Genomic DNA, 22,969 nt, shown 5'->3' with positions numbered 1-22,969 from the left:
GCTTATTCAATTCACCTATATGTTATTCAACTCACCTCATGTGTTTGATACTTTTATCCAAAAGTCCAAAGCAATTTACCACATATTTATCATACTCAAACAAACTGAGGTAAAGTTGGTTTTATACTTGCATATTCGTTCAGTGGCAAATTATGAAGATTTTTTATTCTCTCAGTATGAAGTATTCTCTAAGTTTATATTATCTAAGAGTGTGTGCAGCAAACATGCCAGTCTGTGGTAAAAAGTACTGTGGTATGTCTGTATAAGATGAGGACCCCTGCACAGGAGCAACACTATGAGATGACTGATTGTGTAGGATAACTGAATATGTTTAAACATTCATATGAAGCTATATGTGTGAGAAGTATTCAGGAGAGTGAGTAACATATTATCAAGTTAATGTACCATCATGTAAACACTTAGTTCTTTTGCATGAGTTGCATCTATGAAGGACATCTCTGGTGTCAAAGAGTTGCTGAAGTGACCTGAGCTAGTGGGCTGAGAGAAGGAATAACAGGACCACCTAGAGTAAAAACTTATCTAAGTATGGTTAGAAGTTAAAACGAGACACCTAGGGGTGGGGCAAAAATCTGTATAAATATTGTAACAAAAAAAAAAACACAGACCCTTTAGGAATTGTCCAGGAGAGACTTCAGAATGCTCTGAGGTCTGCTCTGCACTTTCTCGGCTTTATTATGGAGAATAAAGTCTTTTTTTTCTGGTATCCAAAAACCTCCAGTCTGATAGTGCCTCATTGATGAAAAGGTCGGCAACTACGACAAACATAAGAAGGTCGGCAACAACGACAAATGGCACCCAACATGGGGCTGGAAACAACACTTGTGATATTGTTTACCATGGTACTTTAAATATTCGCCTGAAATCACTTGTAAGTATGACTTGAAAACAACATTAGCACTATTTATTTGAATTTGAATGTTATTTGACTAGTGTACTAGTCATTGGCTGCTAATATGATTTCACTGTTTAGATTTAGCAAGGAATACTTTTCTGAAATTATATTACTAAGGAGAAAGTCAGAATGTGTGAATATAAAACCAACTTTACCTCAATCTCAAACAGCAGTTCAATTCATGCAAGCTCTGGGAATCGAATCAAATACCTTAGTGTTGCTCACACGATGATCTACAGTTGTATAAATTCAATTTAAATGAGCATAATAATGATATTTAGACCATAGAAATTCAACACTTTTTAATGAACAGTGCATTTTCTGATGTCCCTGCTGAAAAATCCAACTTAAACAAGCCTAGGCTGGTTGGCTGGTTTTAGAGGGGTTTTGCCATTTCCAGCCTGGTCTTAGCTGGTCAGGCTGGAAAATGACCAGCTAAATCCAGCTAAAACCAGCCTGGTTTACATAGCTGTTTTTGTCTGGGCTTCCAGCATGGCTAGGCTGGTCAAGCTGGTTTTAGCTGGTCATTTTCCAGCCTGACCAGCTAAAACCAGGCTGGAAATGGCCAAAACCCCTCTAAAACCAGCCTGGTCAACCAGCTAAAACAAGCCAATCAGCCTAGGCTGGTTTAGGCTGGATTTTTCAGAAGGGGTATGATTGTGCGTAACGCATCTTGGGGACAGTCTGAATGGCATTTTGGTTTAAAAACAATCAAAAAGATAAACATTTAAAATATAATGTTCAATATTGTGGTAAACAGCATATTATAACATAAAACTACAAATGACATAGAATATGAACAACAAAACAAACATGGACATATTTTTTTAAGATATGTGTTGCACTTAATAGTGAAATGCAATCTAAACATACAGTAGGTTTATTTGTGATTAAAAAAGTGACGGGAAAGACTTACATCATCCATAAGCATGATGATGATGTTTGGACTTCCTGCAGCCTGACACACATATCCTGTCCATAACACACAGATGACAGTCTGAAGACACATCGTAACCCCTTTTCAAAGCTTTGTGAAATGCACAACAGAGGCTAACTTTCGGGAAACGGAACTGTAAAGAGTACTGTACATTCTACAGGATAAAATGTGTTTGTTCGCATCACAAGAAGTATTGCACACAGTCACAAGCGCGATGAAACTACGAATCATGTGACTTTCGCATGTCACGTGATCGCGGGGTGTAGCGTCATCATGGCGGTGTGTATAGCAGTCATTGCGAAGGAGGTAAATGCTACGTGTTATATCTGCTTTTACACTAAATATGTGTTTTATAAATATGTATCGGAGCATACATAGGTACTGACACGATTAATTAATCAGATTTGATGGATTTGATTTGCGAAGAATTTCTGATACGCGTCGCTATCAGGGCAACATTACAACGTTCAATGTTTAATACCGAAAACGTTGAAATTAAAGAAGTAGTGTTGGTGTAGAATAAAATAGACCATGTTTGAGTTTCTTCACAACCCTAAATTATGTTTTAAAGTGATGTATTGTCAAACGAGACCTTACGAGTGTTTATTTAATGGTCTGCAAGTCGGTGTTTTGCATGTCAAACTCTTGATATAAGATTTCGATATTTGTTACAAATAAATATAGTTTATGTATAACTACATAACCCTAACCAGTGTGAATTAGGGTAGAAAGAGTGTTGTTGCCACAGTTACCGGATGGGCTGTAATAGTTGTCAGTCATATCACACATAAAACATGGACCACTTAAAAAAAAAAAAGACCAATAAATTGATTGAGGTAAAGTTGTTTTTATATTCACACATTCGGACCTTCTCCTTAACAATATAATTTCAGAAAAGTATAATTCGCTAATTCTACATAGTTGTTGCTGCTAATATGATTTCACGATCAAAGTACAACATAGAACACAATAGGCCATGTTTGACACTTTTTTACAACCTTAAATACTTTTTTAGAGCACTGTCTTGTCAAAGGAGACCTTACAAGTGTTTAATTAATGGTCTGCAAGTCTGTGTTTTGCATGCCTCTTGATGTAGACCATTTAAACGTGGTGATCGATGCCATTGACCCATGATCATTTCCTGCTTGTTATCAAACATATCATAGCTGTAATTAGAGAGAATTTAATAATAAATTCATGTTAAAACAGCTATCATAACATAATTTATCAATATGCGGACATTTTTCAATTCTTTCTCTGAAGCTATAGAAATAAAAAATGTAAAACAGGAACTTTAGGACCATTGTTATTGTTTACATGCCTCGAAATGGTCTATAAGATTCCCATATTTGTGTAACAAGTTAATGTAGTTTATGTGTAACTACATAACTCTAACATGTGTAAATTAGTGAAGAAAGAGTGCTGTTACCACATTACCGGATGGGCTGCAATAGTAGTCGAGTTGTCACTCAAAACATGGACTACTGCAAAAAAAAAAAAGGACTTATTCAAAATAACTGTTGTCTCCCTAACCCTTTAACGCACGGTAACCTACAAGTTGACTTTTTGTTAGTAGGTTGTTAATAAATTGCTAATGTGGTGTCAGGAACACATTGTATCCAAGAACAAAGCGGTTTGCAAAATATGTCAAAGAGAAGAAGAGGGGGGTTTTACATGTTTTTATATTGTAAAGAATTAGAAGGATTTTTGAAGGACAGTAAAATTTTAATCAAGAGGTTGATAGAATATGAAATAGAATGGAACAGAATGAAATGCTTGGATGGTTTAAGAAAAATGAAAATGTGGGAAAGGAGAATTGTGGCGGAAAAAGAAAAAATGGTGATGGATACATGGAAAATGTTCAAAATGCAAACAGAAGGATATGTGTAAAAATTGTATGTGTATTTTAAAAATGAGAACATGCTGGAAGAACTTCACAAGATTTTAACGACCAAAGCATGTCAAATTTTTAAAGAAATGACCTGGAAATTGCCAAGATTTTAATGTGTTTTATTAATTGTGTTGTAAAATCTTTTAATTTATAAAAATGTATTAGCAATTTCTTTAATAAAAACACTGTATCCAAGAAATTGATCAAAATAAAATAATGTGCAGGTTAACGGGTTAAAGCAGATCAAATACATTTGGAAAACATTTATATAAATACTTAGAAATAACATGTTGTCCAGTCTATATATGTCCAGTAGAAGTGCTCTGAAATATGCTACATCTTTCCTCACTTGGTCAGCCAATATATTTCTGACATAGTTTGACTTTATTTATCCTACAATTATTTAAATTTATAGGCAAAGTTACAGAGTTTATATTGTTTTATCTAGAGCTGCACAATATATCGTTTCAGGATCGATATCACAATGTTATTATTTGCAGGTCACATTGCAGGATATGCAATGTTAAGTTTGTATTAGAATTTGTCATTTGCATGTGTTTTTGATGCCTGTGATTGTATAATGGTTGTAAAAAACATTCACGTATAAGAAACTGTACCATTTGTAACCTTAACTACAACACATTTTATTGATTTTTTTTTTTTTTTATCATTCAGTTACTGTACTTGAATAGTGTTAGACTCCGGAAACGATTAAACACTATTTCAATTGTATCTTTTTCTTGATCATATTTATAGATTGTTATGCGTGAAAATACTCACAACACACATGCAAATGCAGAAATGCACTGCAAATAGCACAGACAACAATGAAAATGTGTTAGGGGAACCCTTAAAAGTTTATTTATTGTTTATTAAATTTTATGGAAATGCAAATAGTAAACATCAATTCATCAATCTAAACACATGCATTAAAATACAACACATGCAAATAAAATGCACTCCAAAAATTTTATAGATTGTTTATTAGATTTCATGGCGATGCACTCTCACTGCAGAATCACCCCAATTGATCTAACATTCTAAATTATTTCCAAATAGAGACTAAATCATGGTTTAATTGTATATTTCATCACAATATATATCACAAAATAAAAAATATCGCAATGTTAGATTTTTCCAATATCATGCAGCCCTAGTTTTAACTGAAGAGAAACAAATCACAAGCACATCTGTGTATGTTTTAGTGATCAAAATGTAATATTATAAAAAAAGCACTGCTATAAATTAAAAATGTAATCAAATTAACAAAAGTGGGTTTAAATAAACACATTAAATGCAATTGTCTTTAATGTAAAAACAAGTTTAAAAAAAAAGTAAAAAAAATGAGTCTTTTAATGTCATCAGATGGTTAAATGTGGCTGACAAGATCATTTGGTATATAATAAACTTAAATTTTTGTTTTTCATTCAGAAAAAAATATTATATACAGGAATAAATAAATTGCACTTTTTTATTGTTTTCATTTGAAAGGTTTTCTCATTTTTTGACATGCATGAATCACTAACTCAAATACCTTTTGCAAATGCACAGATCAGGTTAGGCTAGTTGATGCTTATTTACAAATATATACAAATTAATTTGTTAAACAAAAGATATTTTGAAAAATGCTGGAAACCCCTAGCCATTGACTTCCATTGTTTTTCCTATTAACGACATTAATGGATACCAGTTTCCAACATTCTTCAAATTATCTTATTTTGTGTTCAACAGAAAAATAATAATCCCAAAGCTTTGGAAACACCTGAAGGAGGAAAAAATGATATTTTCCTCTTGTTTTTGGGTGAACTATCCTTTTAACATCACGCTGGTCTCTGCAGAACTATCCACTGTACATTCGGAGTGTCCCTACCCAGGGGGAACTGAAGTTCCACTACACAGTGCACACTTCTCTGGATGTGGTGGAGGAGAAGATCTCTGGAGTGGGCAAAGCCTTGGCTGACCAGAGGGAGCTTTATCTGGGACTACTATATCCAACAGAAGACTACAAAGTGTATCCTTAAAGTCATATTTCGAGATTATCCAATTTTCTTGCAGTTTAATCAAAAATGGATATTCTCGTTATTTTAAAACAGTATAATTTTCTTTTTATTTTGTGTAACAGCAAAGATATTTTAGATATCAGCGTTCACCCAAAAATATAAATGGTTATTTACTAATCCTTCATTTGTTCTAATCATGCTTAAGTTTTATTTTATTGAACACAAAAGAATATACAGTATACTGAAGAACGTTCAGCCATTGACTTCCATAGTATTTTTTATTCCTACCATTGATGTTTCTTTCCCCAACATTCTTTAAAACATCTTCAACAGGGGTCAGTTCTCCGTACGTGGATTACTCAATTAGCTGGATCTTGTTATTGACGATTTGACATGATCCAGGATCGTTTGGTTCTTCAAAACTCATCCGAGAGTTGTTTTCATAGCAACAGGTCCGGTAGCTCAAGCCTGCTCGAGAGCAGCAGCTTATTTCATATAAACAGGATTAGATCGGGTCATTTCAAGCAAAGGTAATACTGAAAGTATGTACCGAATTCAAATATTTTCTTAAAGTAGTAGTTGTATACACTTGGTAATACAGTAAACAGTTAAAAAAATATATAAATAAAACTTATGCAATCTGCACTCCGAATTAAAAGGACAAAGACTGTCATGGGATGGTTCTCCTTAAGGACTTCAAAGAGAACATCTATTATTATGGGCTTTTTAGGTACAAACGCGTACTATTTTAAAGGTACCAGCTTTAATACGCTTTGTGTATGATAATAGACATGGCCAATATTTTCTTTTTTTTAAGAAATAATAATTTATGCAGTCATGCACATGTTTTGACGGCTAATATGATGGGGATTTGATGCTTCACAAAAGTTGCAGTCACCTTTATCGATATCAAAATGCTTTTTGATGCTAAATTAATTGAACAGCCAGTTATTTCTTACACCACTTAAGAAACTTGAATAGGCCTAGGCTACTATAATAAAGAAAATCCTCTAAATGCTAAACTAAATAAATTGTTAAATACTCTTGACACATGAAAGTGTAAAGCAGGGGTAGGGAACCTATGGCTCGGGAGCCACATGTGGCTCTCCTACGGTCTCTCTTCAATAATATTTTAAGGTTTGAAAAAATATATATTTATTAAACTGTCACTAGAAATCAGTTTCCTATTGAAAATACAATTACAATTCCCTTTTTATTGTTTTTACAGCAAAATGTATAAGAATTCAATTTACAATAAAATGATGTTTCAACCAATGTGCATGTGTGGCACTGTGGATTAATCTGAATTGCGACAGCAATAAAGGGCAAGCAACTTACATTTCTATGGTAACCTCGTGCATGTAAATGTAAAACGTTCATGACAGGTGATGGCGAGAAAAAACTTTTTTTTTATAAATTGTCCTATCTTCATACATTGTGATGCATCATATTCGTTTATTATTGAGTTGTGCATGGACACAAATTTTGTTATATACACATCCCCAATGGCTCTTTAAAAAAAAATCCATTTGCCAAAAAAATCAGAAAAGGCTCTTTGCTGTAAAAAGGTTCCTGACCCCTGGTGTAAAGCCTGCAGCCCACAATAAATGTGAAAAGTTACTCTACATCATATTTAACAGTTTACTATGAATTTTATGTAATTTAGCTCACATGGATAATTGAATATTAATCAGATGATGTCAATACACTGCTGTGCCGTCAGCCAATCTTTGCATTGCTGATCATGATTGAGGATCGATAGATCTGTCCTTCACATCACATGCAGCGATCTCAGATCAGTTCATCCAGACATTTTAATCTGATTTGTAAACTTGTTTGAAGAACCAAATTATCTAGAGATCAGTTATCAAGGATCTGTTAAATCATCTTAGATCATTTAAGAGAGGTACGAAGAACGGACCCCTGAAGGAGAAAAATAATCCATAAAGATTTAGAACTTGAGTGCGAGAAAATAGAGAGGAATTTCTTGTTTTTGAAAGGTATTTGACCACTATCATTTAGTATAAATGTCTTTAAGGTTTTAAAAAGTGTGTTTGTCAGCAAACTTATTGTTTTTTTTTTCCACAGAAGAACAAAATACAAATCCATCTGTGTTTTAATTTATTGGATCGTTTGGGATAATAAATGATATAATTAGACAATTTAAATACGTTATCAGTAGTTTATAAAAATACAAATAAACATTTTATTCAACACGTTCACCTTTGAATGCCAAATCATAAGAACCGATAATAACTTGTCCAATGATAACTTGTCTTAATTTCAATGTGACTTCATTCAAACATGTATAAACATGATCTTAACAAGAATGACAGATATGGCTATGTGACAAACTCAAAAGTGAAGTTTGTGATTGTTGTTGATTCCTCCAACACATCTCTGCGAGATAACGAAATTAGAAGTGTGAGTTACATAGTCATGTTGTGTACTGTAAAGTGTGATGGGCTGTAATAAATTATGAATTTTGCTTTTTCTCCTTTCCTCAGATGTTCAGAAAGCTGCACAACTCCTTTACTGATGTAATGTGTAACCCATTCTACAATCCTGGGGATCCTATTCAATCAAAGTAAGCTTCTTTGGAGAACACACACACACATTTTCTGTACATAACCATTGATCAATCATAATTGTTTTCTTTCCTCAGGGCTTTTGATGGTATTGTTTCTGCTATGATGGTACAGGCCTCCTGATCTTCTCTCTTTGCAGCTGTATATATTTCCGTCAGTGTTTATTGTGTGGTGAAAATAAATATTTAATGTGCATTTCATAAAATGACTTGTGATAATGTTTTATTTACATTGAGCTTACTTAAATTTGAGCACAGAAAAAGGCAAAAACAGACAAAGTACTGAAGTCCACCAGACATATCAGCCTCTCGTTGGCATAGCAGTTTAAAGCAATTGTATAAAAGTGTAAATAAAAAGGTAATTACTTAATATAAATCAAACCTTCGCTTTTTGTAGTGTCATACAACAGGCAGACAAAGTATAATAATAAACTGAGCTCCCTTCATGCAACTGCAGAAAAAGAAATTAATAAGCACCGAGAAGTGCTAGGAAGAGAACTGAAAAATCAAAAAGAATCAACCCAAGGATGAGCTCTTCCATTTTCCCTAAAACAAAAAGTACAATTGTATAACATGGTTTCAAAAAGGATAAAGCCAAATTATAGATTTACAGGTCATACAAAAGATGCAAGCAAAGAACACTTGTTTGATTGTGGCAATATCACTATGACCTTCAATTGAGTTAAGTCTTAAAGAAACACTCAACCATTTATTTATAATTTAAAAAAAGGCTTATTTGACAACTCCCCTATAGTTAGAGTTGAGTTTTACCATTTCTAAATCCATTCAGCCGATCTCCAGGTCTGGCAGGAACACTTTTAGCTTAGCTCAGCATAAATCATTAGATCATTAGCCATTAAAGTTGATACTTTTCCCCATATAACAAAAAAAAAAAAAAAAAAAAAAGTTCCTATTTTCTAGGTTGATACGGCTAGGAACTATAATTTCATATTATGCAATGCATAAAAATAGTGCCCAACTGGATAATAGCACTGTGTATTATCACTGGGCCTGCTGAAAATAGCAACTTTTCATTTTCTGTCAGTCTTACTACAAGATGCAACTATAGGAAATTTTTTTTTAAACTTTTTTTTTTTTTTTTTTTTTTAATTGGGCGAGATGCTAACGGTCTAATCCGATTCAGTAATATATGCTAAGCTAACAGTGTTCTTGCCAGACCCAGAGATCGGCTGAATGGGTTAAAAAAATGGTAAACGTTTAACTCCCTAGAGCAGGGGTGTCCAAACTTGGTCCTGGAGGGCTGGCATCTTGGAGAGTTTAGCTCCAACCATAATCAACACCTGAACCAGCGAATCAAGCTCTTACTAGATAAGCTAGAAACTACCTGGCAGGTGTTCTAAAGCAAGTTGGAGCTAAACTCAGTAGGACACCAGTCCTCCAGGACAGAGTTTGGACACCCCTGCTCTAGAGGTGTAAAACAAGCCTCTCCCCAAAAACGTAGAGTGATCCTCTAAAACACAAAGCAATATTCACATTTTTCAGTATGCAGATTATGTTCTGTTTTCAAATGAATGCAGTATATAGGTTTAAAAAAAAAAAAAAAGAATCAAAAGTACACACCAGTGGTCCTCTAAATCAGTTAATTCTCCACATCACATGAGGTAGTGTTATATATTGGCAGAACTGACCTAATGAAGCGGCAGCCTCTGAATGGGTTAAATCTGGAGGCACGGAAACCTCGTCCTCGAGACCAGCCTCCACGCAAGTATGCGTCTGTTGTACTGAAACCTGGAATGTTTGTTCTTTTTGGCGATACCTAGTGCACAAAGAGCTTGAGCTTTAAATTGTTTTCTTTGACAATTTCGTTCATAAGAAATTACATCAAACAATCCAAAAATAAATAACTACATTCAGACCACCAGAAAAGTGTCCAAGAACAAATTTTGTTTTTCAAATAGTTTTTTTTTTTTTGCTTAAATGTTCGCAAATAAAATGTAGATCATTTAGAACAGGCTGTACTAAACTGAGTCGCAAGTACACAATAGCCTACAAAGTTCATGCAACAATAATTTAATATAATTATACAATAACAATAATCAACAATAACAATAATATAATTCTTACATTGTATTGCATGTTATATACAATAGTATATTATATTGTATGTATCCATATAATTACTGACATTTAGAGATCACTTTGACTGCTAATGTCTGACTGAGAATGCAGTAATAAAAAAATAAGTAAATAAATAAAAAGAAAGATTAAAAAGAAATCTTCACTCGTATAAACAAATAATGCTTTAAAAAATAATTTCCAGTGATGCATTTTAAATTACACTTAAAACTATTTCTTTGTATATAGAGTGTATAGTAACACCAAAACACTTAATCTGCTTCGAAACATATGATGTGAAAAGTATAACAATACATTTAAATAGAATAAAATGCAATATAAACTAATGCGCAGTTATAAACCAAATCGAACTGGATCCAAGACAAGATTATATCTTTTTATATTCTTAACTTTTTCCATTCAAAATAATGAACTATTAGAAGTGAGTTTTATTGGCTTAAAAACTAATTTGAGTTTTGTAATTAGCTAATTTTAAAATTGAATTCTACGTGAAATTGAAAATATATGGTGCTATAAAGGAGTTGTCTAATGTTATGCTTTATTATACTGCTTTTAATTCTGTGTAACATATGCATTTGCTAATGTTGAATACATGAAATTGTTTTGCAGTAAACAGCTCTTAACTACTTTGTAGACTGAACATAATCTCTTTACCTTTACTCATTTAGCAAAAGCTTTCATCCAAAGCAATTTTGGAAGGGATTATATTTTTTATTAATATGCATGAACAGAACCACAGTGCTTTCCAAAAAATTATGTGTTTGCAGTTTATACTAACTGGGTTTTAATTGCCTTTCAAATAGTTTGAACTGAAATTGTGAAGCTGAAAACACACTTAAAATGGAAGCATGTCATTTTCACAAATGTATGCTTTCCAAGCTAAATGAAAAACAAATATTTATTTATATATATATATATATATATATATATATATATATATATATATATATATATATATATATATATATATATATATATATATATATATATATATATATATATATATATATATATATATATATATATATATATATTATTTTTTATTTTTATTTTTTTTATTTATTTATATTTATTTATTTATTTATTTTTTTCAGCCACATGATTATCATTGAAATAATAACGTTATACTTTTATTTGAAGAAATTATGATGTAGCATGTGAACATTTTATTAGTAATTTTATATAGTAATAACAATAATAATAATAATATTAGTAAAATTTAAATATACTAATTAAATAAATATAAATTTACAGTTACACAAGTAAATACATACTCACTGATGGGCTAAAATACTACACTACTTAAAAAAAATTCTGAGTAAAGTTCTGAAAAAGTTATTAGATATAATAGTGTCTCATGACTACGCCCACATGGAATCTGCGCGTGCAGAAATCTGCAGAGTTTCAGCCCCTTAAGTATGTATTTATATTTATATTTACATTTATTCAATTATTATAATTATTTAAATTAATTTCTCTAATATTATTAAGATATAATAATATTAATAATAAACTGTTTATGATTTATGCACAATACAGTTTGAAAAATAATATTTCTACTAAAAGACTGAAAATATTACTTGAGACATGCTTTGTTTACCAAATAAGTGGATGTAATTGGATTTGCATTGTAAAATTTAATTAGAAGTTAATATTTTTTTAAAAAGTTTGTTATTCTACTCCTAAAATCTTTCCACGTAAATCTGCAGATTTATTTTTTACAAAATTCTCAGTAGAAATAGCAAAAAATATCCGCAGATTCTGTCTGGCCCTACTCATGATGTTTTCATCAAAGTATACAAGCCTTTTGTTGTCAATGCTTGGATAACATGTCTATGGTGCCATTTGCACTAGTTTTTTTAGTTTTATTATAATTTTATTTTTTACAGCAAGTTATGGTGTCCACACTAGTCTGACATCTTCGACCCAAGAAAAACAAAACATTCTGAAAAGGCTAAACACCCCATTTTAGTTAGGAAATTCCAGTCTTCAAAATATGCACATGCCCAGTGGCAGTGAAAGGTCATTTATCATCCGTTCTAAGCTCTATAGCGTGGATGCATTTTTAGGTAAAAGTAAAAACGGCAGTATGGACAAGGAGTTTTTTTTTTTATTATTCTAAAATGGCATTTTAAAATGATGATTAAAATAATTGTGCAGATTGCAGAGGCTGCTACATGCACGAACCTACCAATATCCATTGCTTAAATATTTGGAACGATTTACAGCATGAACGTTTTGACCAAAAAAAAAAAAAATAATTCAAAAATTTTTTTTTTGCAATTTTATTATTTTTTTTTCCATTTAAAATTTAGTAAATATCACAACATTTGTCCAACTCTTTCGTGGTTGTGAAGCTAGTGAAACAACAATGGTCTCATTTTCAAAGCTTCCAAAAATGTACGGCTTAAATATTTTTGTAGCTGAAAATGGTATTGTGTAAATGACCCTGTAGGGTTTTTTTTTCTGATCATGCAGTTATCGAAAAACTGCTTGGGTCACATTCAGCTGTTGGTGTGAACGTAGCCTCATTGTCATTAGATTTGCAGCTCACCTTAATGACTCGCCCTCTGAATAGAGTTTCATCTAAAGTCATGGCAGTCCTTACAGATTCCCTCTCGGAAAACTCAATGTAGGCAAAACTGCATGGAAAATACATTCATAAGACATGTTTGCAGGGTCCCCATGCTTTCAGGAACAGCAGATTCATGGACGTTTTAAAAGCACCATTCAATTTCAATTTAGTGGCTAATTTGTTTGAATTCGTACGATCTCATTCATACAGTTTAGTACAATTTGCTGATACACCAATGATGGTTGGGTTGCAGGGCGTGGTTGGTTGCCACACTTCCTTATTAAAACCGTATGTCGTATGACTGAACTCGAATTCATAGGAATTAGCCACTAAACCGATAAAAAGTAAAATAGTTGTTTACCCTCGTGAAATCAGGTTGGTAGCACCATGAAAAGTCCCTACTTTACTTAACATTTCACTTACACTATCTTTATGTTAAAAAAAATGAACTTTTAAAAATAAATGTTTAAATAAAATTTGTTGAATTCAATACTGGTAATATTAAAATGTGGAAAATTCTGAAATATTGATTTTATTTTTCAAATTTTATTTCACATTTAATTCAAGCACCATCAAGGACCCAAGTTTGTTTTTAAGTACTTTCCAGGCGTTGAATCTAAATTAAAGTACTTTCAAGCAGCGTGGGAACCCTGTGTTTGATGTCAAGTTATATTCTAACATATGTAAACATACCCTTTTGGATGGCCTGTGAATCTGTTATACGGAATTGTAACTCTGTTAACATGACCGCAGCTATTAAAGTACATCTCCAATTCGTCTGCAGTTGCTCCGTAATCCACCTGCAAAACAACCACTAGTCCATAAACATACACCACAAACCATAAAACATACGATTAAATGACAAACGCACAGGATTTAACTATTTGTTCTGCTTATTTGTAATATATATAAAAAAGAGAAGCAGCTTACGTTCCCCACATAGATAGATCTCCTATCAGAATCTATTCTCTCTTCATGGGTCATGTCGAAGAACAATTCTGAGGAAAGATAAGATAATATGAATTATAACCACATAAAATATTAAAGCGGTATTTGAATGAACTTCATGCAATGTGAAATATGATAGGAAAACCCAGCACTAATACTATTTTTATACTACATAATTCAGTCACTGTTAGGTTAAGCTAAAAATCCAAAAGCAGCTACTTGTGTTGGGTTTACAGACTAGTTTAAAATTAGTTGTTAATTCAAAGTAAATTCTAACATTTTTATAAATGTTTGGAGAAATAAACACTGCAAATGAAACCCCACAAGAAATGGTCAACCAAAAGGCTAAACGGTGATCTGTGGAACAATATTTTTTTACCAAATTGATTTCATGCAATTCATTGAATTATTGCAAACTATCGTTACGCTTAGCTTATTTTTAGCATTCACTCTGCACATGAGGGCTTTTCACAATGTATGACCCCATATGCAAGTATTACTATTAACACCAAGAAAAGTAATATTTCACACTTGTAATTTAGGAATCCAGAGTAGGGTTCAAGCTTCACTGTTTGCCAAATGTGTAAAGTATTGAACCATGTGGGGTTATAGCTAGAGGCTTAGCAAATGAAATCCTCCGACTGACAATCTTTGGACAATTCCGGAAATGTATTTTGAATGTACACAATTGTTTGAATTATTGAAATTGTAATAAAAAATGCAGTCCTCTGCAATATTAACTTTAAAGTTTACTAAATAAATTCACTCATTTATTAATTAAAAAAAAAAAAAAAAACAAGCACTGCTTCTATGCTTATACCATATAACTCAGTCACTAAGGTTAAGCCAAAAATCAAATTGTAGAAAAATAGCTGCTTTGTGCTGGGGTTAACAAAATAGTTAAAAATAATGAAATAAATAAATCAGGGCAAATTTGAACCTGTAATATATAATAAGAGCATGTGCAATGCTGAAACGTTTTTCCACATGCTGTTTATCCAAACAATAGCTATGTTTCCATCCACTTGTTTTTATGCGCATAAAAAAAAATGGTTGATGGAAATGGCATGATGCGCATAAACTTTGAAAATGTGCATAAAAAAAACGTATGCGCATAACTGAGTAGGATAAACTTTTTATTTTATGCATAAACTACGATGGAAACACTTTTACCGCACAAATTTCAGTATGCACATTAAAAAATGTCATGTGATTTTGTTATAAGAGATCATGTGATGATGAAAATGTGCATAAATGGACAAACCAGCAGGCTGATCCCACTGTAAACCAACTGAACTGTTGTTTTGGTCAGTCTAAAACACCTTACCATTAAAGTATTATTATACTATTAATGACCTCCAGAATCAAGAGCGTCTGTGGTTCGTGTCTGACACCTTCAAACGCCACCGTGCGTTCACTGCGTGTCAGGATATTTGGCGCCAGTCAATTTTGTTTGCTTAGACACCTTGGATGGAAATGCTGCTTTATTCGCTCATCTTTAATGTGATAATCTAGTTTTGCGCATACAAGTGAATTCGCATTTTTGGATGGAAACATAGCTAATGACAATGTTCAGATAAAAAAAATAAATAAAATAAAAAGATTTGCATATTGAGATGGGACTTTAAAAGTCTCGACCAATAAATAAAAATTTTACTTTCTAATCTGAATCAAACCACATTTGTAAACTGTGAAAGGTAGCACAATGATGGCATCAAAACTAACGACAACTGCTGGAAGTATTTAAAGAACAAAACATGACCATTTGCAGTGCAGTTATTAATGAAAAAAATTCTCATTCACGTAACTTTTCATGCATCAAATCTTAAAGGGATAGTTCACTAAAATTATCACCCATGTCAAAAACCTGTTCGAGTTCCTCCGTTTGAGGAGTACAAAAGAGGATATTTTGAAAAATGTTGAAAACCGATAAACACTGATTTCCATAGTATTTATTTTTGCTTCTATAGATGTTAATGGTTACCGATTTCCAACATTCTTCAAAGTATCTTCTTTTGTGTTCATTAGAAATAGGAAATCAAAGGTCTGGAACCAGAGTGGGTAAATTTTTTTTTTTTTTACATTTTGAACATTTTTGGATGAACTCTCTCTTTTATCTGTTTGTTTTGTCTCGCTTTAAATCATTCTAGAAATTTGCTTCAGCCCTGGGAAAAAAAAACACACAAAAAAACTATTTTAAACCCAGCTTTGAGTTTGATAATATTTTCTCCAAAAAAGGTTAAGAAAACCCCAGCGTTTTTTACAGTGTACAGCATTAGCAAAACAATCAAAGTGTACAGCATTAGCAAAACAAAGAAAGTTATGTTAAGATGCACAAATCTGATTGATTACTTCCAATTAAGAGTGCGAACAGCCTGAGAAGATCTAGTGAGAGAAGAGGGGAAAGAAAAAGAGAAGGAAGAAAAAAAAATAAAAAGTGATTTCCGCATTTGAGCTTAGCTAATGATACTGACACTGCAAACAAGTTAACCCTATGTTCATGAAAGCGTAACGTGCGAAACCTCAGCATATGGATACACACGATTTTGTTAACCAAAGGTAAATTATGAGCAGTGTGAAATGTGAAGCAAGCAAACCTATTCAGTTCATTCAGGGTTTAGAATAATTTCAAAAATGTGAATTAACTGTAGGTTTTCTCATGGTTATTGAAGGTTCAATAGCTTTCAGCCAAGACTAGAGATGTAACAGTTTGAAAATGTCATATGATTATAGTGACCAAAATTATGACACTTTTAATGTTTGTAACTTAAAGGCTTACTGTTTTTATGCATATATACACACACGACAAACACTATACAGTGTTAGTTTACATTTCATAATTCAATTTATGTAGCTGAATACTTCTAGACTACCAGAAAACTATCAAGCAGTTTATTTTATTTGTATCTTTGCTGCTGTATCAATGCTTGCGATTGGTTTATTATGCATATTTTATGCACTGCCCTACAAAATCTCAACCTTAAATTTCAAATTCTTTCCAAACACAGCCATCCAAGTCAACTCCTGAAATTATACTCAAAAATCACAATATGAATCACAGAAAAATAAAAATCACAATGTCTGTCTTTTACATTATTGTACAGCCCTATACTAAAAATGTTCCAAAAAGCTTACACACGCTTAAGGCACTCAAACAATTAATGAAAATGAACAAACAAATAAATTGTGACAAACATGGATTCATGCATTATAGATTTGTTTACTCATGTTTGTATCATTTCATATACATTGTTTTGTGTGTGTGTGTTTTATAGGTTAATTGAATTTTCGGATATTAGGCATGGACATATATACTGCAATCGTGATTTTCGAAAGTATTACAGTACATCGCTTTGTAAACGTTTGTTATTACCATTTGTTGAGCTCCCCATACAGTTTGATAGAGCGATTGAAACCGGAAGCCGCTTTGCGTGACATCACACTTAAACGTATAGGATATAAGAAATGATAATACGAACTATAAGAAAATTTACTATGGCTTACCTTGAAAACAACAATTGTGACACTAATCAAGACCTATGGTATAGCATGTGTATGTACTGAAAACCATTGGGGTTAAAACTAACGAAAACTATCCACCATTTTTTCTACAATTTGCACAAATAAAGGGTATGTTTTCAGATACAAAACATGTTAGACTGCCTTAAGTAGGTCTGGACCGATAAACGTTATTATATCGAATCACGATAAAACTTGTGAATAACAATGATTTTTTTTTACTCCAAACTGATATAAGATCCAAATCACACAGCAGAAATGTGCAACAATGGCAATGTAAAAGTTTTGTTATTAGATGCACTGAATTTCTGGCCAAAATTATGGTATGCCATTTCATGGATCCTCTAATTTTTGTGACTTCAGTCATTGTTGGGATACTCTTAAATCTGGAAGTATTAACAACTTGTATATCATTGTTCAACATGAAAAATAATTAGAGATTGCATTTTTGCCATATCGCCCGGCCCTAGCCTTAAACGCGACTTTTGTTTTCTCTTTTTCTTTTTTTTTTTTAATTTTCAGGCCATTTTAAACAAAACTTAGATGATAACCATGATCATTTTGGTCACTATAATCATATGAAATTTTCAAACCATTACATCTCTAGTCTTGACTGAAAGCTATTGAACCTTCAATAACTATGAGAAAACATGCAATTAAATTTAACACGCAATAGGGTTTTTCATATTTTGAAATGATTTGAATTTACAACATTACAAACAAACACATGAGACTCTTCTACGTTGTACATGTCACTAGATCACTTAAAGGGATAGATCACCCAAAAATGACAATTTAAATGAAAATTTAACTTAGAACTATGAAAGTCTTTTTTCCAGCTTCTGTTTGTGTATTTAACAGAGAAACTGCAACAAGCGGAGAATAAGTAAACAACAATAAAGGATTTATTTTTGGGTGAACTATCCTTTTAAGCCTAAATTCCACAGACTGGCCAACGTTCTGTTCAGGAACTCTGCAAATGTGTCTTTGGTGCACATTTGTCACAGAAGGCAAGCAGAGATGTCTTTAGATAAGCTACAGTACACGCGGGCTGCAGGACAGCTCTTCTGGGCCATGCCTCATTGGGCAGTGATAAGACTCTGTGGCCCAGCAGATGGGCTCAGGTGCGGGCCAGCTGGATGCTCACCTGCCTCAGGGCTGTAGGGAAACTGTCTCTCTACCTCATACTGCATGTCAGACTCGTCCATTTCCAGCACACAAGCTTGAACCGCATCCAGCTCCTGAAGAAACAAGACGATTTTCCAGACTAACCATGGACATAAAACACATGTACATTGGTAGATGACAACTTGAAGACTCAAACCTTTTTATACCATCCTTGTATGGTTTTTATACATGTAGTTTCAACTTTTTTAAGGGATGGTTCACTCAAAACAAAAATAAGTCAGTCATCATTTACTTGCCTTATTACTTGTTCCAAACCTGTTTGACTTTCTTCTGTTGGACACTAAAGGAGTTATTTTTTAAAAAACTGAAAACCTTTAACCATCGACTTCCAATGTATTTTTTCCTACTATGAATTCAATGGCTTTCAGCTTTTTAAAAATATATTCCTTGGTGTTCATCAGAAGAAAAAACTCAAGGTTTAGAACCACATCAGAGAGCTGGGATTAGCCTAGGCTGGATTTAGCTGGTCTACCAGCCTGGTTTTAGAGGAGTTTTGGCTATTCCAGGCTGGTCAAGCTTGTCATTTTCCATCCTGACCAGCTAAGACCAGGCTGGAAATGGCTGGAAACCAGTCTGGAAATGGTCAAAACCTGCTATAACCAGGCTGGTTGACCAGCTAAGGTTGCTTTAAGCTGTTTTTTTCTTTCAGTAGGCTACATGAATAAATAGTAGGTTTTAATTTGTGTGTGAACTATCCCTTTTTAGATTTATTTTGACACTCACTACTGCATAATTCTTGCAAAGGAACTATCTGAATTATTATGTACACAAAAAAAATTAATTTAGTACCACACATGACTTTAAAACAAAAAATGTGTGCAGTCCCTTTAACCCTCCTGTCGTGTTCACATCCTGCCCCTTACTTTAGTGTTCCCGGTCAAAATAGAGCTGTTTTAACTGCTCTCATATTAGCACAAAAATAATTTCTCCACCAAATTTTTATTCAACATTCTTTAGCTGTGAACAATGTCTCAAAGTAGTGTTTAACATGAATTCACAGAATTACACATAAAATAACTGCAATGAAAATAAAATAGGCGCTGAAAATATTTTACAAAATGAACTATAGATGACAAAAAAAACAAAATACTTTGTTTCATAACTATTAGACAGCTCGCTAAAATAACTATCACAGTGTCTGACTAAAGAAATTAAAGCTTCCAGAATTGAAACCAGCAAAGCACAAACAAAATGCTATCCTTTCCTATGTTCGGAGTGATCGAATTTTAAGTCCTTTAAGTGTACTAATATAGGGAATAGTGACTGAGGGTATATACAGTGAGCATGGACCCAGAACTAGCACTAGTTATACTTTGGTCATTTTTGAGCGAGTTAATAATGGTCTAATAAAATAAAATAATTGTTGCTAAGCTAAAAGTGCTCCTGCTAGACTCGGAGATTGGAAGAAAGAAAGAAAGAAAGAACGATTCCTTCTCTGTGCTTCTTTCCAGATATAGAGAAATAAACAAAAAGAATAAAATAACAAAAAAGAAAGAAAAACGCACATAGATGGATTGACATAACAGACACCTAGTTTGTGTTAAGATATGATACACTGTTTTATCAGGGAGTTGATTCACGTTGGAGGATCCAACACTTTCATGGCAATTCACAATTTATTGGTTTAGTAGCTAATCCATACGTTTTGTACAATTTGCTTATCCCCAATGACGATTGGGTTTAAGGGTGGGGTTGGGTGCCACGCCTCCTTTAAAAATCATACAATTTTGTACGACTTAACTCGAATTAGCCACTAAACTGACAAAACGTAAAATAATTATGTTAATTGTTAGCTTGGGCTGGAGGATCAGCACATAAGCGCGTAAGCGAGATGTGTACCTGCAAAAGACATTGTTCAGTCTGAAATGCGTAAGTGAGTGAGTGAGTGAGGGGACGTTTTCTGTCTGATGAATGAATATAGCCTGGATATCCATTCATTTCCTATGGCGGTCACTTTTGACCGGGAACACCACAGGTGTAATAAGTTTGATTAAAACACTCAAAATTCAATGAAAGAGATGATTATCACTTTTATATGTTCAAATGCATAGTGTGGAGGATATCAGATATCATAGTGTGAAGGCTTTGAGGCAATCAGATGTAAACACAATATTTATGAGTGATTTAAATTGTAAATCGGTCAGATTTGACCCGAACACGACAGGAAGTTTAATTGAACAGCATATAACGAATTTAAACGTACAGGCTACTGCTTTTATCAAAAATACATTCCCCTATACGTATAGGAATATAGCAGGTAGCAATTCATTGTTTTAATAGGCTATGTTTCTTTATGAAAAGTGTATTATTTGTTAACTCTGGCCGCGCTAACGTTACCCAACTAACGTTAGAAACACTTGAGGAAACAATTTTTAAGAGGGATCAAACGGACAAAACTGCAGTGAGGTATGCGTTTAATGTTTACTTGACTTCTAATCAATCTATCTCTTTAAAAATTAAAACCTAATTATAATATAGCCTATAATGGTCAACAAAACACCACGTCGATTTCCATTTTGAATTTTAGACGCGATGAAAAGGTAAACTACCGATCAGATTTTATATGCCGTTTTATGATACGGATGATTTTAATCCATGTGCGCATTTGACAAGTTAACGTTACGAGATATTCTCTGATTAATGATATACAACGACTTTTTAAAAAGTAATTATGACAAGCATAAAAACACATGTTTACCTGTTGGATCCACGCTGGTTTTTAGCATCAACCACAACAGCCGTCCTGTTACTGCCCTTAACTAACACACCTGACCCAACTAATCAAATGCTAGCGAGTGTGCTAGTAAAAGAAACAGGTGTGACCGTAGACGTAGTTTTTAAAGAGAGAGAGAGAGAGAATAACATTTAAATTGCTGGAGTTAATTACCCCCGCCCAAATGAGATATTGTTACTGTAGTAAATATTAATAACAGGAACAATGAATATGTGTAATTTCTAATATTCAATCCAATCCCTCTAGAATCAGATACGAATCCCCTAAAAGGTCCAGTTATATCCTTTGGAAAACCATAGTGATATCAGAAATCATGCCATCTATATCAAAACACTGCTATCATTGAATTAGCATGATTAAAAAGATTAAAAAGGCAAGACTTATGCACTCTTTATTGTTGAATGAAAACTAAAAATCTAAAAGATGTGGAGGTTACTTAATAACCTTAGTCAGTCAAAAGATTATTTAAAAGAAAGGTTATGTATTGGCATTGACGGTTCCATGAAGAAACGTTTACATCCATAAAAACGTTTTATTCCACAAAAGGTTGATTTTTCATTCTAAGAAATAAAAATAATTAGCATTTCTGCAAAAAAAATCCCTTTGCCTTCATGATTAAAAGGGAATAAGTAAAATTAAATTAAATTAAATTTTCCCCCCATTGAACACAATATTTTTCATGTTAGCCAACATTTAAAATATTTTGGAACAGTAAACATGTCAGCCTACATAATTCAAATAAATAGTTGACCTCTGCTGTCTTTATTAACTTCAAAAACACAGATTTATTTACAAAACATAAAAAACACATAAAAAAAACTTATATATACCCTAGGATGGATATAACAGAAAATTTTAGCAGTTTTAAAACTTTGACTTTTCCAAACCGTGATATACCTTGAAACCGATTATCATCCTATCCCTATTCCCAGTGATGTGTTGCAGCTGGAAGGGCATCCGCTGTGAAAAACAAATGCTGGTAAAGTTGGCAGTTCATTCCACTGTGGTGACCCTAGATTAATGAAGAGAAAGAAAATGAATGAATGAATGAATGAAAACAAAAACCCATAAATCCCATAAAATGTTCATTCAAAAAAATGAGGGTAATGGTTTCACATCTAAATTTGATCACTTAAGCCAATGAAAAATAAATAATTTGCCTTAAACCATATTTTTTAAGTCCATGAAAGTACAAAGCATATTGAGCTTCTGTTTAATACGCATGCACTAGGCTGTGTGAACAACCTTACATTTTACGTTGGTCAAAACAAATATTTCCTAGTTGAGCTCTTAATCGAAAACATTTACAGCTGAAGTCAGAATTATTAGCCCCCCTTTGAATTTTGAATTTTTTTCTTTTTAAAATATTTTCCAAATGATGTTTAACAGAGCAAGGAAATTCACAGTATGTCTGATCATTTTTTTTTCTTCTGGAGAAAGTCTTATTTGTTTTATTTCGGCTAGAATAAAAGCAGTTTTGAATTTTTTAAAAACCATTTTAAGGTCAAAAATATTAGCTACTTTAAGCTATATTTTTTTTCGATAGTCTACAGAACAAACCATGGTTATACATTAGCTTG

General features: G+C 32.8%; 3 protein-coding genes across 3 annotated transcripts in view; 1 reads left to right on the top strand and 2 right to left on the bottom strand.

Moving 5' to 3' along the window:
• Positions 1–2,065, bottom strand: part of galns (galactosamine (N-acetyl)-6-sulfatase) — an 82,968-nt gene extending 80,903 nt beyond the window's left edge. The window contains exon 1 of the mRNA XM_056462166.1: positions 1,830–2,065. Coding sequence (XP_056318141.1) covers positions 1,830–1,922 — 93 coding nt within the window. The 5' untranslated portion in view covers positions 1,923–2,065. The remainder of the gene's footprint in view (positions 1–1,829) is intronic.
• Positions 2,066–2,099: 34 nt separating this feature from the next.
• On the top strand, positions 2,100–8,534 carry trappc2l (trafficking protein particle complex subunit 2L). Its single transcript, XM_056462165.1, has 5 exons — positions 2,100–2,156; positions 5,580–5,752; positions 8,078–8,165; positions 8,249–8,328; positions 8,407–8,534. The coding sequence occupies exons 1-5, from the start codon at positions 2,124–2,126 to the stop codon at positions 8,450–8,452; spliced, it is 420 nt and encodes a 139-aa protein (XP_056318140.1). The 5' UTR covers positions 2,100–2,123; the 3' UTR covers positions 8,453–8,534.
• A 13-nt stretch (positions 8,535–8,547) lies between these two features.
• Positions 8,548–21,423, bottom strand: pabpn1l (PABPN1 like, cytoplasmic). Its single transcript, XM_056462164.1, has 7 exons — positions 21,354–21,423; positions 18,615–18,708; positions 13,931–13,998; positions 13,694–13,800; positions 12,980–13,067; positions 9,978–10,105; positions 8,548–8,874 (listed from the first exon to the last, which is right to left on the bottom strand). The coding sequence occupies exons 2-7, from the start codon at positions 18,673–18,675 to the stop codon at positions 8,835–8,837; spliced, it is 492 nt and encodes a 163-aa protein (XP_056318139.1). The 5' UTR covers positions 18,676–18,708; positions 21,354–21,423; the 3' UTR covers positions 8,548–8,834.
• Between the last annotated feature and the right edge of the window lie 1,546 nt (positions 21,424–22,969).

The sequence above is a fragment of the Danio aesculapii genome, chromosome 7, assembly GCF_903798145.1.
Source record: "Danio aesculapii chromosome 7, fDanAes4.1, whole genome shotgun sequence".
In the NCBI taxonomy this organism is placed as follows: Eukaryota; Metazoa; Chordata; class Actinopteri; order Cypriniformes; family Danionidae; genus Danio; species Danio aesculapii.
This window is presented reverse-complemented; position numbering and strand designations above follow the sequence as displayed.

Excerpts from the sequence above, each read along its gene's own strand:
- trappc2l (XM_056462165.1), top strand. The coding sequence starts at position 2,124 with ATGGCGGTGTGTATAGCAGTCATTGCGAAGGAG. Across the intron at positions 2,157-5,579 it reads TAGCAGTCATTGCGAAGGAG|AACTATCCACTGTACATTCG; the intron begins GTAAATGCTACG and ends TGGTCTCTGCAG. Across the intron at positions 5,753-8,077 it reads CCAACAGAAGACTACAAAGT|ATATGGCTATGTGACAAACT; the intron begins GTATCCTTAAAG and ends CAAGAATGACAG.
- pabpn1l (XM_056462164.1), bottom strand. The coding sequence starts at position 18,675 with ATGGACGAGTCTGACATGCAGTATGAGGTAGAGAGACAGTTTCCCTAC. Across the intron at positions 13,999-18,614 it reads TCCCTACAGCCCTGAGGCAG|AATTGTTCTTCGACATGACC; the intron begins GTGAGCATCCAG and ends ATCTTTCCTCAG. Across the intron at positions 10,106-12,979 it reads TCAGAGGGCGAGTCATTAAG|GTATCGCCAAAAAGAACAAA; the intron begins GTGAGCTGCAAA and ends TTTGTGCACTAG.